At 49.7% G+C, this 15,894-nt stretch overlaps 1 protein-coding gene across 6 annotated transcripts in view; it reads left to right on the top strand.

Moving 5' to 3' along the window:
- NUAK1 (NUAK family kinase 1) overlaps window positions 1-15,894 on the top strand; it is a 71,052-nt gene that overhangs the window by 43,131 nt on the left and 12,027 nt on the right. For all 6 annotated transcript variants that reach the window (XM_011233152.3, XM_034643430.1, XM_034643429.1 and 3 more), the window contains 2 exons: window positions 6,356-6,507; window positions 9,381-9,446. In XM_011233152.3, coding sequence (XP_011231454.2) covers window positions 6,356-6,507; window positions 9,381-9,446 — 218 coding nt within the window. The remainder of the gene's footprint in view (window positions 1-6,355; window positions 6,508-9,380; window positions 9,447-15,894) is intronic.

The following is a 15,894-nucleotide window of genomic DNA, read 5'->3' as shown; positions in this document are numbered from 1 at the left end:
GCGGTTTAAATCCCAAGATCTCCTCACTCATCAGCGTTTCTCCCAGGCCAGATCATCGTTTTGTAATCCGCATTTGCTCAAGTTATACGAGTTGTGTCACTCACCCTGGGGGCAACGGGAGGGAGCTGTTATTTGCTGGGTAATTAGTGTGGTTGGGAAAGCCAGGCCATCAGAAGGCAGAGCTGGACTGTCAAACCGAACATCTGATGAAATTCAGAATTTGGAGAAGTAGCCGTTGCTATAGGAACCAATCCCCACTCTCCCTTGAAATGGAAAATAAACAGAAAACAAGAGAAATCATTCAAGTCGGTGTCTGGGAAGAAGGCCCTTCTGTGGGTCAGTAGAAGAAAGCGTACAGAGTCTGCATATCAGTCTATGCGGAAACAACGGTAAAACCGTCTCAGGCGAGCAAAACCTAAGGCATTTGGGGCAGCTCAGTTGCATGCTTGTTTAGGAACTTTCTCAGGCCGTGTGTGTTATCTCACTGATTTTTCTCCCCGATCACCTAGGTACTTAAAGTCTGTATCGTACAGGTTAGCCTTTGATTTGTTTTATAAACACTACTGGTGGTATCCAGCTACATTGCAATGCCTCTGGGACAAAGACTGCGCCTTATGTTGCATTTGTATCCCCTTTAACACAAAGCAGAAAATGCTCCAGATTGATTTTTTAAAAAAAAGGATTTTAAGAAAAAACAGTGATGCTGGTCTCTTTAATGAAGGAGACTCTTTATTGAGTATCATGCAAGGAAAGTAAGCGGATGATGGAGGCAGGTGGTGGGGAGTCGTGGGAAGAACAGAAGCTTTTGAGTCACATACATTTGGGATCAAATCCTTATTGGTTATCCGCCCACCAGAAATGCATACAGATGAGCATCGAAAGAATGTTAACAGCAGTGCTCGTCATAATGACCCTCACCTGGAGACAACCCAAATACCACATCAACGGTAGAGCGGATCCAGCCTCGGTACATTCTCACAGCACAGTACTCTATAGCAAGGAGAGTGACCAGTCTTCATGACACAGAACACACGTGGGTTATTCTTACAGTGTTGAGCTAATGAAGCCAGACACAAAACAAAATATTCAGCATGATTCCATTTTTAGACAGTTGGCAAAATTTATGTAGGGTACTGACCTACCATCATCCTATTCATGGTATCGGCTTATATCTATCCTTGGGGAGATGGTTAGCGTCAGAAAGAAGACATGGAGAAGGTAGGCCTTGCCCAGTCCTGGCCAGGTTGCTTCTCCATCTGAGTGCTGGTTCCCTATTGATGAAGGAGGGGTAATGTTAATACTTATCTCCTAGGATAGTTAGGATTAAATGAGACAATCCATGGCATGCAGTAATTGTTCAATATATGTTATCTATTGTTACCACAAATAAGCCTGCTGAGGAAGGAGAGGTCGCTGTCTGGCATGGAAGGCTCTTGGGAGGGAGGGTGCTCTGCGCTCTTTCATAGGCCCAGGATCCTGGGTGCCGCCCTGTCCCTTGTTCCATCTATTTATTGCTCTTGGCAATGTTTGGGCCCGTCTGACTCCTCCCCCACAGAGCGCCTCGTGGGTGTTCAAGGCCTCCGTGGCTCATTCATGGCGGCCTCTCCTTTCTTGTCCCTTAATTCCCAGCACCTGCCAACCACTGGTTGGTCTGCTCCTGTTTCTCCCTCGCTCATGCTGCTCCCTCTGCCTGGCCTGCCTCCCCCTGCTTCCCCTAGTAAAGTCTTCTCTCAGTATCCCCAGTGCCAGTCCCATAGCGGGTACTTTATACAAGTGCATTGTTAGAACTAAAACCTGCATCTGCAGCCCATGGACACGGCCCCCATGCTGTGAGCTGACTCAGGCTGAGCTAAGTTTCTATTCAGGGTTTTGATTTTCCTGGTAGGCCTGGCATGTCAAGGGCCATAGTTTTCCTTACCATTCTGGAGCCACTGGGCTTCTGGGTAAAACTGTCTGGCCAAGAGACACAGGCTTTCATTTTTCAGAAAGGAAACCCTTCCCAACTGGTGGAAAATAAGCTTTTGCTTAGTGACTAATAACATAAACACAGACAAGATTTCTGGGCTTATAAATAACCAGTTGTAAAAGTGCCCAAGGGAAGCGGCCCTTTTTGCCAGAAGAATGGCCAAGAGTGTGCCTATCACCTCGCTGATAGTGACCTTAACGTAGGCAAGGAGTTTTGGGCCAAGAGTGCGGAAGCTGGTCATTCTTCAGGACAAATTCCCAAGGCCTTGCTTTTATACATTAGAATTCCTGGGCTATTCTGGAAAAATAATAGTTGATCTCTAAGGCCCTTCCTGCTCGAAAATTTTGTGATTCTGTGGCAGCCACACCACATTTTACTTTTTTAAATTTGTTTTTATTTTTTTTTAATGTGCAGGTGTTTCTCAGAAGTAGGCATTCTTTTTTTTTAAGATTTATTTATTTGAGAGAGAGAGAGTGCACGGGTGTGCATGTGGGGCGGAGGGGAGGGGCAGAGAGAGAGAGAGAGAAACACAAGCAGACTTCATACTGAGTGCAGAGCTGGGCTTGATCCCACGACCCTGAGATCACCATCTGAGCTGAAACCAAGTCAGACACTTAAAGACTGAGCCACCCAGGTGCTCCAGCCATAACACGTTTTAAAGAGTGATGGCAATGGGGAGAGAAAAGTCTTAGAGCTTTGTTTTGCAGGAGCTGGCTAAGGGGCAGATGAGTAATTGAGCCCTGGCCGAGGCACCATGCCAAAGGAGCAGGACCCGTGAGCTCACCGAGTGCCCTGTGTCTGACTGATGAGGAAACCGAGGTTGGCGGGGGGTGGTCACATATATGTAAAATGGTGTAGTCAGATTGCCGGCCTAGGTCTTGCTCCCCTCAGACTTGCTCTGTGTCCATGACAGTTGCTAACTTGGCTGTACTCAGAATTTCTCAGCCATAAGACATAATTCATACAAAGTGCTTGTTAGCTCAGTGCCTGCACATAGTAGGCCTTCAGCAAGTGCCGCTGTCATCAGGAAGGACTAGAAGCTTCATACCTAACACCACGGGGCCTTCTTGATGAATCATTGATGTACCAAGTCTGGAACTGCCATTTGCATGTAGTTAATCAAGGGTTACAGTCAGGGCCTTCACCCGAGACTTGGCTGTTCTGTTCTGTGGGATGGGTGGGGGTGGGGTCCCAGAGCCCCGCCTGGCCACTCAGGCAGGTCTCTCACCTGGCTGCCCACAGACCCACCTGTCTTCTCATTCACCCATTGTTTACCAGACTGGCTCCCCGTTAGTTCCTCTAGATATCAGGAGGGATGTTGAAATGGCCCAATCAACCTGCAAAACTCAGAGTCAAAGACACCAGACCTCCAAGGGCAATCAGGTATTAGCATTGTCCAAAACACATTTTGCAGACGCTTAATCACAGGACACTTTTTTCCTCCAGAATATCTTGCAGGACCTGTGCTTCATGGCACGTGCACCTGGAACTGTTCCCCAGCCCCGTCTCAATACAGAAAGTCAGCTGAGGGGCAAGAGAGAAAGGCAGGAAACCAGCGAGGATGGAGATTCAGAGCAAGGGGTACACAAGGATGTCAGACAGGGGGACAGAATCAGGATGCATTTTAGAGGTGGGCCTAGCAGGACTCGCTGATGGAGGTTCCTCGTGCAGTAAAATATTTGGTGTTGAAATGAATCGTGTTTATCTCTGCCTGATACCAAGCGGGTCAGTTGGAAGGGGAGGAATCCTGTCACCAAAACAGTCCTTTTGTCTGCATGAGACCAGCGATCCATCCTTTCTGATAGTCACTGAAGGGACCAGTGACTTTGGCATCCTTTAGGGACACATCAGACTTGTTGGGGGTGTGAGCCTCCTTGTTTATTTCCCTGTCAAAGTACTTTCCCTCTTTCTTCCTTCCCCACTTTTTAAAATTAGAAAGCCTGCTGCCCTCCCCCCGGCCTATCACTCCATCATTTTTGGAGCCTGAGCCATGCATCCCGAGGCAGCTTTTCCAGTTTCCAAAGTTTATTGTTAATGAAAAGGGCATAACAGGCTGCAATCCCTGGCAGGAGCCAAAGCTGCAGGGTACACCGAGGCCAGCAGACACGGGAGCAGCCAATTTTATCTGGCTGTTCTCTTTCCTCCTCCCCCTGCCCTCCTCCTTTCCCCTTCCTTTTATCAGAGAGGTTTGGCCGCACTTGAAGGAGCCAAGAAGGAACTGGTGGGGCTTGAGCTTCTAACAGCCAGTGACAAGGTGTGGGAGGACAGAGGACCCAGGCCTGAGGCATGTTCCAGTTCAATTCCGTTCTCATTGAGTGTGTCTAGGCAGACTAGTCTGGCTCAGTGCTAAGGCCCTGGGGTCCAATAATATCAATAGTAACGATAATAGCTAATATCACGGAGTGCATGGCGTCAATGTAGGCCTTGTTCTAAGTATTTAACATATCCAATATCAATAAACACTCCCAACAGTTCTAAGAAGTACTTACTAGTATTATTTACATTTTACAGTTGATGAAACTGAGGCACAGAGAGGGCAAGCAACTCCCCCAGAGTCACACAGCAAGTAAGAGGCAGATCCAGGGATCCTACTTAGGAGTATCTGATTCTAAAACTAAATTTTTTTACATCTAAAAGTCCAGACTCACAGTCCAGGTAGAGGAAATGGGTATGTAAACCAGCAAATGAATCCATGCGGTTTGAAAGTACTACCATACAAGTAATGAGTGGCACAGTGAGAGGCAGAGGAAGGCAAAATAGAAGTCATATTTGAGTTCAATCTTGACAGACGGGTCGGAGTTCCCCCCACAGGTAAGGCAGGTAAAGGCAGAGAGGAGGAGGCGGGAAACAGCAGTGTGTGCGTGTGTGTGTGCGTGTGTGTGTGTGTGTGAAAGAGAGAGACAGAGACAGAGATGGAGAGACAGAGACAGAGACTGTGAGAAACAGCATTTGTGAACATCAGGGGCCTGATGGGGAATGGTGGAAGCTGACGAGACAGAGGGACGTAGGCAGGGGTCCTTCAGGAATGATCTTGGGTACCCTACAAAACTTTTTATACCATGTCCCTTGGGAGGAGTGGGTTTAAAAACAGTTATTTATTTTTTCTTTGCTCAAAGGACATCTACGTGAAAGCCCAAAGTAGGAAACAGATAGCAAGGGGATGGCCTTGGTGGAGGTGGTGTCGAGGACCTGGATTGCGCCTGTGCTCTGTGGCCTCCCCTAACCCGCCCCTAGGGGCATCTGCCAGGCCCTTCCTCCCACAACTTAGACAAGCCGCGTGTGAACATCACCGCTAGAATATGAGAGTTGGGGAGAGAGAAGCATTTACAAGCATTTGGGAAAACAATTTCCATGGTGGTGTGGGGGTTGGGCGGCAAGGGGCTGAAGCAGGGAACCCAGCTTGGGGTGATTGCAGGGGTCCTGACACACCACCAGGCTGTGGCATCATGGGTCCCCATCCATGCCGGAAGCCAGAGATGAGCCCCATCCAGTCTGGTGGCTCAGCCAAACTGCGCAAGTCTCTGAACTTCTCCAGGCCTCAGTGTCCCCATTTTTCTGGTGGTAAAATTAGTGGTATTTCCCTGAAAGTTTGTTGCAAGATCTAAATGAGTCAGTACATGTCAGGTACTCAAAACCTTACAGGAGCCTGGCGCATACTAAGGGCTACGTAATTATTTCCTATAATTTTCCAGAATGCACTTCGGAAGTTTGGAATTCACTCATTGGATAATTGTGAATTGAGCCCCTCTGTCAGCGTTCGGAGTGCTGGGGGGACATCCGTGAATGAAATAGACCAACCCTCATTTATACTCTAGTGGGGGAGACTGACTAAACGAATGCACAGAATACACAGACTGGGCTAGGAGGGATCCATGGGATCACACAGGATCTGCTGGGCCACGTTTGGAACTTGGGGTTCTATTTTGAGTGAGATGGAAACTCTAGAAGGTTTTGAGCAAAGAGGTGACAAATCCAGCCGCCCATTCTGGGTTCAGAGTAGCTTGTGAGGTCCGGGTAACTGGTCCTTATTGTAGGGTTCATAGAACGTAGTTGTTTGTTATTGCCCATTGTCCTGTCGATGGGGGGCCGTTCTGGTGGGGGGTCCGGAGAAGGATCCTGGTGAGGGACGTGGGGCCCTCAGAAAAGATAGGCACCTTTCCCTTAAGGTTGCAGAGGTGTGTCTGGTAACAATAGTGGTGATGTCATTGTCCACCTGGCTGGAACACTCACCCAGCTCCTCGTGACGTGGAATGGCCTGACTTGTGTCCTGACCGGTCGCTCTTGGCCCCTGCTCAGTGACATCTCCGTTGTCCTCCCTCGCACCCTCTGGAGTCCTAAGTGAGCTTGTTGGATAAACGGGGTGTTTGTGTGTTGCTGTCCCCCCCACAGTGTTTGAGAACAAAGATAAGATTGTGATCATCATGGAGTACGCCAGCAAGGGGGAGCTGTATGATTACATCAGCGAGCGGAGACGCCTCAGCGAGAGGGAGACCAGACACTTCTTCCGGCAGATCGTGTCCGCCGTGCACTATTGTCACAAGGTATGGCCGCGCCCCGCCAGAGCTTTGGTCACTGACGGTTGTGATGGTGCCGTGTGGTTCTTTCCACAGTATACAGGTGATATCTGTTCACTGTCATCTGCATGGAGAATTTATGAAATAGAAGAAAATCACCACCCCCCATAATTCCGGAATCCAGGCATAACCCATGATTGACATTTTCGTTCGTTTCTTTCCCATCTTCTTCCTCCTACTCCCAACATTTGTTTTTTTATTTGAACTTCTTATTTTGAATAATTTTAGATGTACAGCAACGTTTCCAAGCTAGTACGGAGAGTTCCCGTATGCCCCTCACTCACTTTCTCCTAATGGGAACAGCTTACATTACTATAGTCCATTTGTTGAAACCGAGACACCAACATTCGGGTTCTGTTATTAACAAAACTCCAGATTTTATTTAGATTTGCCCAGTTTCTCTGCCAACGACCTTTCTCCATTTCAAGACCCAGAGTACCAAAGTGTGTGTATTTTTACATTTGTGTCTTGTCTCGTCACTCAGTATTTTAATCTGAACATGTTCCTGTGTTACTAGAAGTTCTCTGTAATTATTGCGATTGTTGGACATTTAAGGCTGATTCCAATTTCTGGTTAATATATACAGTGATCCACACCTTTATGTATTAACCTTTTCCTCTCATTTGAATGAATCACCTGAGAGCAATTCCTGGAGTGGAATTACTGGCTGTGAACTTTCCTGCGCTCCTGCTATCTTTTCCCTGCATAGGTCATATCCACATAGGTTACATACCTACACATACATTTTATTGCAACACACCTAGTGGGATGTGCTCATAATACAGCCAGGTTAGCTACGCTTTGTCTCTGGAGAAGGAAGTGAAGTACACAGCTAACCCAAGACCTATTTCAGCCATCATCGTCATTAATCATGATACTCATGATTCCCATTGTATTTGTACTTTCCCCCAGCACGGTCACACCTGGGACAGTCTTTCACTCTGAGTACAATAGTGACTTGAATCCAACATGGCAACCAAAATAGAGTCAGCTTCTCCATTCAAATGATTGCAACATGGGGCCTTCTGGTTTGTTAAATATTCTGGTTAATCGAGAGCGGCTCCATAAGTAACTAGACGATATTATTCAAATCTAAAACCCTTAACCCTTGCCAACACTGTTGGACTTCTGTCTGCTGACTCAAAAGGCACCGATGACTGAGATCATACAGTATTTTGTACTTTATCATCAGGCATCACCATAAAGCACGTACAGATCATATTTTCATTTTTTGAGGTGGGTAAATACGTGGGATTTTGTATGAATGGGTCTATTTTTTTTTTTAAAGATTTTATTTATTTATTTAACAGAGTTAGAGACAGCCAACGAGAGAGGAAACACAAGCAGGGGGAGTGGGAGAGGAAGAAGCAGGCTCCTAGCGGAGGAGCCTGCTGTGGGGCTCGATCCCATAATGCCAGGATCACGCCCTGAGCCGAAGGCAGACGCTTAACGACTGCGCCACCCAGGCGCCCCAGTATGAATGGGTCTTTATCAGACTCATTCCATCCTACTCTGAAAACTAGGAATGCAATACTATAAACCAAACTGCTCCCACTCTTTAAAACTAGAAAAACATCGGAGACCTTTGATTCTCTATCTTTTCCTCCAGGAGCCTTGGTTTGTGCCTTCCTGAGGTCAAAACACATCCTGGAAGGTGTGCTTTAGAAAAAGAGTAGTAGAAATATAGCTTCCATCCCTTCAGCTGGTGCTTTTGGGGACAGTAGGAATTATCAAATGGAAAGGAAAATAAACAATAAAGCACCAACTATAAACATGCCGATTCTGACCTAAAGAAATCTTGATCGAAAGACAGAGATGTTCTAGCCAGTTGGTTTGCTTAAAAGAGTGGCTTCAATTGTAAATTGTCCTTCATGCTGAAGGATAGGAAAAACTTACTCCCTGCTATTTGTCCGCCCAGGCCCGAGGAACATAGCTGGTTCTTTGGGTTCCACCTCTGCCCATGCCCCTCCCCGCCATTAAAAGATCATTGGGTTTTACAAAGAGTTGTGTGTCTATACCAGTTGTTACTGTGGGATAGACCAGCAGCCTATGGGTTAATGAGTCCTTCTCAGCCTCGGTGGGGCTGTCTGCCCCTCCCTGCAGGTCAGCTTCCAACCTTGCCAGGGTTTGCTTGAACGGAAAGGCCCCACGGTAGGGCAGCGACCTGCTGGGGTCAGCCCAGTGGCTAGGGTCTCCGCAGCCCCTCCGACCTTCACCCTTCACCCTTGAGTCTAGCTGAGCTGAGAGGGACTTGCAGAACTTCCTTCCCAGCCGCTCAAGAACTGCCCGTGCATGGGTGGGGAGCCTTCTGTTACCCTCTGGACAGATCTGGAGTCGTTTCATGGGTCAGAATAATAGACTGAGTGAATCCCCTTCCCAGCCTTGGCGGGGGCGGGTGGGCAGGCAGACAGACAGACAGACAAGCGAGGCCCATGAGCCCCACATTCTGAGTCTCCAGCAGAGAAATCTGCTGCTTCCCTGAGAAGCGCAGCTCAGACGGACGCTGTTCACCGCCGCCCGCGACTCTACTGCGTTCGCACAGTGGACTTACATTCCGACAAAGAATCCCCCTGCTGTTTTACAGGCTCTGGGGGAGAATGGATTCCAGTCATTTTTCCCTTCACCACACAGCAAGTGACTAATGCTCTCCTGTCGCTGGTCGCTGGCTGGCGGAAGCTTCATGACAGGGAGAGGAGCCCTGAAGGATGGAGGCAAAGACCACCGGGGCGGCGCATTTCTTTAAAGTGTCAAATACCTCCCTTTGCTCACCCTCGCGCTCCCCCTTTCTGTCTCTCCTGCCGGCCGCCCCATTCACGGCCCCGCCTGTCTTCTCATTGCAGAACGGCGTGGTCCACCGGGACTTGAAGCTGGAAAACATCCTGCTGGATGACAGCTGCAATATTAAGGTAAAGCTCTTGCCTGGTGGATTGATAGGCGGGGCGGGGGCCTCCAGGTGCCCCAGGCTGCGGCCTCGGAACCAGGCCGCGGAGTCCTGCCCCGGCAGGCGGGTGCAGGGGAGTCACCTCAGTTCAGTTCCAACCCTTCACTTCGATGAGCATTTATTGATCTCCAACTACATGCCAGACCTTGATCTTAGTGCTGGGATAAAAAGATGATTAAAATACAGCCCCTGTCCTCAGGAAGCTCGTAGTCTGCAATCATCACCATGGAAACACCTATGACCGTAACATATTGCCTGTGTATTTTATAACATGCTTGCCTGCTATCGCTTACCATTAATTTTCACAACCCTATGAGGTGGGCGCTGTTATTGACATCATTTTGCAGATAGGGAAAGTGAGGCACAGAGAAGTTAAGTTTCCAACTCGAGGTAACACAGCAGTCAGTAAGTGGAGTTGGGGTTTGAGCCCATGTGTGTCTGACTCACGAGGGCTTAAGTTGCCAGCGCCGCCCAGGTTATGTAAGAGTTGGAACTCTGTCCCTGCCAGCCTTCTGTCACTGTCGTGCCCTGCCTCCTCTTTCTCTCTCCCGGCCCTCCCACCCCCCAAACCAGCGGTGGAACTGGGAACCTGGCTATGGTCGTGTGTGCTGCTGGGAAGGAGCGTACCGTCTGGTGATGGGGTTTACTTCCATGGAGAGTGTTTTTGCTGGCTGCCGCTGGAGTTGAGGCAAGCTCTCCTGGCCCACGGGGTTCAAACACCTCCTGCAGAGCCCTCTGAACGTCCTTTTGATCATGTCTGCAAAATACGCAAATACGGTTTCAAAATAAACGGAGCTCGCCGCATGGGTTTCATTATGAAATGGCCTCAGTACTCCCGACACCAGGGGATCCCTCTAATTGGCGGCTGGTGACGTTAGTGCCTCATCCCTGGTCCCCGGACAAAGCATGGGAATGACCTTGTGTTGTCCCCTTTCCTGGTTGCTCTCGCTCTCAGTGGAGGGGTGCATCACAGGGAGACTGTTTTCTTGCTCCGCGTTTGGATTCTGTTTGCGGATCATGGCGGGACCATTAGTTACCATTGTCCTTTGAGAGGGTCCTCGAAGTCACGTCAGGATGACCTCTTGCTTTTGCAAGTAGTTGACCATGGTCGCCTATTTCTGTGTTAGTCCACAGAATACGGAGGAAACAGTTGGTCAAAGCAGTTCTTCCTAGGATCAGGAAGTGAGATCTCAAGGTCTCTCCCTTTCTGGATTATTCTAGCAGGAGCACTGGCTGTCGAGCCAGAAAATTCCCTCCTGTGTGGCTTCCTCGCTGCTTGCCATCGGGAAAGCCACTTCAGCCTGTTTCTGCGACTGTAAAACGAGGGTGACGGCAACGCTCACAGGCTTGTTTTTGACTAAACAAGATACCCCATGTTTAGCTGAGCACTGTGCGGTGGGTCAAGATCAAGAGTGGTGGCTTTGGAGTTGGGCAGCCTGCAGTTTGAATTTGAATCGCGACTCTGTTCCTGACTAATGGCCGTGTTTTGGAGAAGTGACTCCCCTAAGACTCCGTTTTCTGGTGTGTCCAGTAGGGACGCCAGTCCTGCCTCTGGGGCTGGTTGTCTATTTGTTCATTTTCTCAGTGAGAATTTCCTGAGCAGTTAATGTGTGCCGCGCCCTGTGCCTGGGGCGCCTGGGGAGTCAAGGGCAAATGTGAGGGTTTTAGACAATACACAGGGCACTTAGCACTCAACTCTTGGTATCCAAGGCAACTTCGCCAGCAGTTGGTCACCGGAGAGGACACTGGCCAGCTGCCGTGAAGGTGCCTGGGTCCTCGGAAGTGGTGGGTTCTGGTCTGAGGGGCACATTTCTAAGGGTTCGTGTCATCCACCCTGGTAACTTTGTCTGCAGATTCTTCCTGCCACCTGCCCCTGGAGCTCTCCCAACGACAGGCAGTCTTTACAAGGCCTGGAATGTGAGCCTCTGGCTGGGGGATTGGGTTCTGTGGGACAGTGTGACCTCTGGGTCCCATGATGTAGTCCCAGTAGTGATAAGGCACATAGCTTCCTATGGAGTCATAGAATTTCCCAATGGAGGAGAAGAATAGTTAGAATTCTGAAAGCAATTGTGCTGGGAACAATGGGGCAGGAGCCCCGGGAAATGGCGCACTGGCATGACCAATGGGGCAGTGGTGTTGGGCCTCCCAGCTCCCAGGACCCAGTCCTTCCCTCTGCACTCCCTGTCCATCGTATAGGTAAATAGCAGACACATTATAAAAATCAAACTTTGGGTCATGCTTTTTTTTTCTCCATGTCTTTTCCTTAATCTCTGCTCCTGGCATTTCCCAAGGTAAAACGCACGCACGTGCATACACATGTGCGGAAACCAGACCTTCCCACTCCCTGGCACTAATTCTCCCTTCTGCTTGTTCAAGGGATGCTGCTGGGATCTGAGAATCCTAGCACTTGAAGAACGTTGAGGGTCATTTTCCAGCCCTCTTGTTTGAATGAGGAAGGCCCCGTAGGTCTAGGTGACAGGCCCAAGGTCACACGCAGGGAATCACTGTGGGCTCCTGTGTCTCTGTTTCCTCGGAGTGTGGCCCAGTGCTCGCCACACAGTAGGTACCCTTCAGTTGTTTGGGTTTGGGGTGAAGGGATGACAGCCAGGAGGAGAACTCCCATGTTTGACTTCTGGGCAAATTATCTTTCATCATCTCACATGCACTTCCAAGATTTTTTAAAAATGCGTTTCAGCTGGTGTGGATTTGTCTTCCGGCTGTATCTGCCCGGCTCTTCCTGACTCAGCATTTTGCTGGAAACATGTTTAGAAAGGACACCGGTGGCAAAGGCAGCGGACACGTGGCCACACGTCGGCCTCCATGTTCAGGAGAGCCCGAGGCATCAGCGTCTGGCCCTTGGGGGGTGGGGGGTGGGGAGGGAAAGCCAATGGGATATGAGCAGCCAGGTCCCTCTTGGAGTCCCTTCTGGCGCCTCTCTAGCTGCAGTTCCATCTTCCTTATTCCAAGGGTGGGGGGGCCTGTAAAAATGCTACTGGTTTAAACTTGTCACATGTTGCTGTCGTTTGGTGTGAGCCATGTAGCTCGTTCCTCCCCTCCTCTCTGCCTGATGTTGATTTGCAAAGAGCACATCTGGCATTGGAAATTATTTATCTGGCTAGTGCGAGAGGGTGTGGCTTCTAAAAATATTCACATAGTCTGTTGGCAGAAAGAATGAGAGCAATGTGCTTCTTTGGGCTGCATTCCGTGCTCCAGAGAAGCCTGCTAAAGCCTTATGTCTACTAAAATAGACACCCAGCATAGCAGTAATTTGCAATTAATAAAAATGGGCCAGAGTCACATCCCACTCTCTGGGAGAATGGAATGCCGACAATTCCCATAGAATGGTCTTGTAAAAATGTCTTACAATAAGAAGAGGTCCAAGCACTGGGGTCAGCTCGCCTCCTCAAAGAGGGCTGGGAATTTGGTGAGCTCCCAGGGCTCAGAGGAGAGGGGCAGAGGGGAAATGGCCTGTTGCCCCTGATGACAATGGAATCACGGCGGCTGCGGACAAGAAAAGCAGCTTTGAATGGCCAGGGCTAAGATGAGCTAGAAATCTCGGAGGCTTAACAAGGCCAAATGGGGCAGCTCGGGATATGGCCCCTGGGCTTTGATTATATGCGTGTGAGAACTCTGCATTCATGCATTAATTAATCCCTCGATTTGTTTGTTCATTCATCCCGTTATGCGTGTGTTTGTGTACACGTGTGTATCCACGCATGCCCGCATCCACTCATCTATTCCTGCACTTACGCAGTCAGCAAGCTGGGAATCTCCTGGGGGCGGTATATACTCGACCACAGACATTTACTAAGTTCCTACCATGCACCTAGCCCTGTGCCGGATGCTGGCATTTAACCGTGAACCAGCCAGCCAGGTCCTTGTCTTGGAGCTTGGAATCTCACAGTTTTTCAGCCAGGAGAAGGACACACAGGTGAGTGAGGTGAGTGAGGAAGATAAGGTACTTGCTCTATAGTGGACTTAGAATTCCAGTTGGGGACGCAAGCAGCAGACAAATAAATACAGAACTAATTGTCGGTGGAGAGAATCCATGCAGAGTGAGGGTGGAGGCTGGCGGGGGCTGTTTTAGCTGTGGTGGTCAGGGAGACCAACTTGTGTAGGACTCACACTCCTCAAGTCCGCTGAGCTCTCTCTTGCTTCCTGGCTTTTCCACACCTGGATCCCTGTGCTTAGTACGCTCTTCCCACTGCTCTTTGCCTGCCCCTCCTTTCAGTCTCAGCTTGAATGCCTCTTCTTCCAGGAAGCCTTCCCTGATCCTCCTTTCTTGGCAGGGCCGGATGGCCCTGCTATGTGCCTCATAGTGCCCTGTGTAATGTGTTCTGGAAGCACTGAGCAGGCAGTGGTGGGTCTGTTAACTGTAAATGGACCAAAAAGCCTTTGCTGAGGCAGTGGTGTTTGAACTGGGTTTTGAAGGCTGGGTAGGAGTTTGATAGAAATGTGCTGACAGCCTTCTACAGGCAAGGAGCAGCAAGCACAGGAACCGGCATGGAGGCTGGAAAAGGAAAGTAACCTTCACTAAGCCTCTGCTGGAAGCGAGTCCTGTGCCAGACCTTCTACGTGCCTTATCTCATTTGGATCTCAGAATGTCTCCACCAGGGTGGGTCTGATTATCCCCCATTTTACGGGTGAGGAGGTTCCTGCAGCTAATATTAGCCAAGGGGCTGGCTGCAAACCTAAGGCCATTCGACTCTAAGGACCAGGCACCTGATAAAGTCTACCCTCTACCGCTACCCCCCAGATTTACCCCAAATCTAAGAGAGCATCACATGAGGGCCCGTTTTTGGTCCTTGCTTCAGGCTGCCTTACCTTGTCTGTAGGCAGCTTGCAGACAGCTGTTCCCGGGAGGGTCTCTCCAAGTGCTGATGTGGCTGGTGGCAGGTGGCCAGAGCCCCCACGTAGGGATGCCCGAGTCCAATGTGTGGTGAGTCATGACAGGTGGCTCATTAGGATCCCCTGAGAGACTGCTTCTTGGAGATGCCCTCAGTTAAGAGCTTCCCCAGATCACTTAGTGCCATTTCCCAGCTGGTGCCGAAGCTGCTGGTCCATGGACCTCAGTGGAGCAGAGAAGGATTAGTTAACTGCCTAAGTTCGGTGCTGGTAAGAGGTCAGTCTGGGATTTGAGCCCAAACCCTCAAACCCTGCATCCTTTCCTTCTCCCATCATGCAGTGCAGCCTCTCACTCTGGGCAGGCCTATTCCAGAAGTGGGTGACGATAATTTCTCTGAGCTCTGGGGTGGGCCCTGGCTCTTGGCAAACAACTGTTAAGCAGATCAAACCACCAGCCATGTTGCAACTGCTGTCATCTAGAGTCAGCTGGTACGGGAACTGTTCCAAGGGCTTTTCATGTCTGTTTTTCGGTCCCCACACAGCATCCTGAGGTGAGTTCTATACTTATTCCCACTTTGCAGATGAGGAGACCGAGTGACTTGGCAGGACCTGCCCATCAGCCAGTAGGGCCAAGTTCAAGGCCAGCCCCGGGTTCTTCTGATCTGTCCATCCACTGTACTTCCTCTCAGACATTGCAAAAGACCATCAGCCCGTCACTTATGTTATCAACCTCATCAGTATTTTCCCCCAGCGTTTACCCACCAGTAACCGGATACTTTCTTTTCCATCCGGTGAGCTCACAGTGATTATTCACAGAGATCTGAGGTTAACCCCCCTTTAGGTACCTCGTAGAAGCGGACCCATGGAACATTTATCCTTCCGTGTCTGGCTCGCTTCACTTAGCTTGGCGTCTCCATGGTGCACCCATGTTGTAGTGAGGCTAATAGTTTGGAAATGTGAATAATTACTTCCTACTTTGTCTTTTTTCTCTCTCTTTTTTTTTAAAGATTTTATTTATATATTTGACAGAGAGATAGAGACAGCCAGTGAGAGAGGGCGCACAAGCAGGGGGAGTGGGAGAGGGAGAAGCAGGCTCCCAGCGGAGCAGGGAGCCCGATGGGGGGCTCAATCCCAGGACCCTGGGATCACGCCCTGAGCCGAAGGCANCAGCGAGAGAGGGAACACAAGCAGGGGGAGTGGGAGAGGAAGAAGCAGGCTCATAGCGGAAGAGCCTGATGTGGGGCTCGATCCCACAACGCCGGGATCACGCCCTGAGCGGAAGGCAGAAGCCCAACCGCTGTGCCACCCAGGCGCCCCCTTACTTTATCTTTCTAACTCTGATTTTTATCCAGCAGCGCACACCTCTAGACGGCTTGGTAATAACAAAAACTCCAAAAATTAAGGACCTGGGTGTTGGCTTCTCAGATCCGTCTCCAGAGCCCAGGCTGCATGGGGTATCAGCCCAGTGTGGGGACATGATTTGGAGCCCATACAGGGCAGGGGGACCGTCCCATGACCGGCAAAAATGCAGAGTAGTTACCTTTCTCCAGAGGTTACCCATGTGTCAG

Source organism: Ailuropoda melanoleuca, chromosome 15 (assembly GCF_002007445.2).
Source record: "Ailuropoda melanoleuca isolate Jingjing chromosome 15, ASM200744v2, whole genome shotgun sequence".
Lineage (NCBI taxonomy): Eukaryota > Metazoa > Chordata > Mammalia > Carnivora > Ursidae > Ailuropoda > Ailuropoda melanoleuca.
This window is presented reverse-complemented; position numbering and strand designations above follow the sequence as displayed.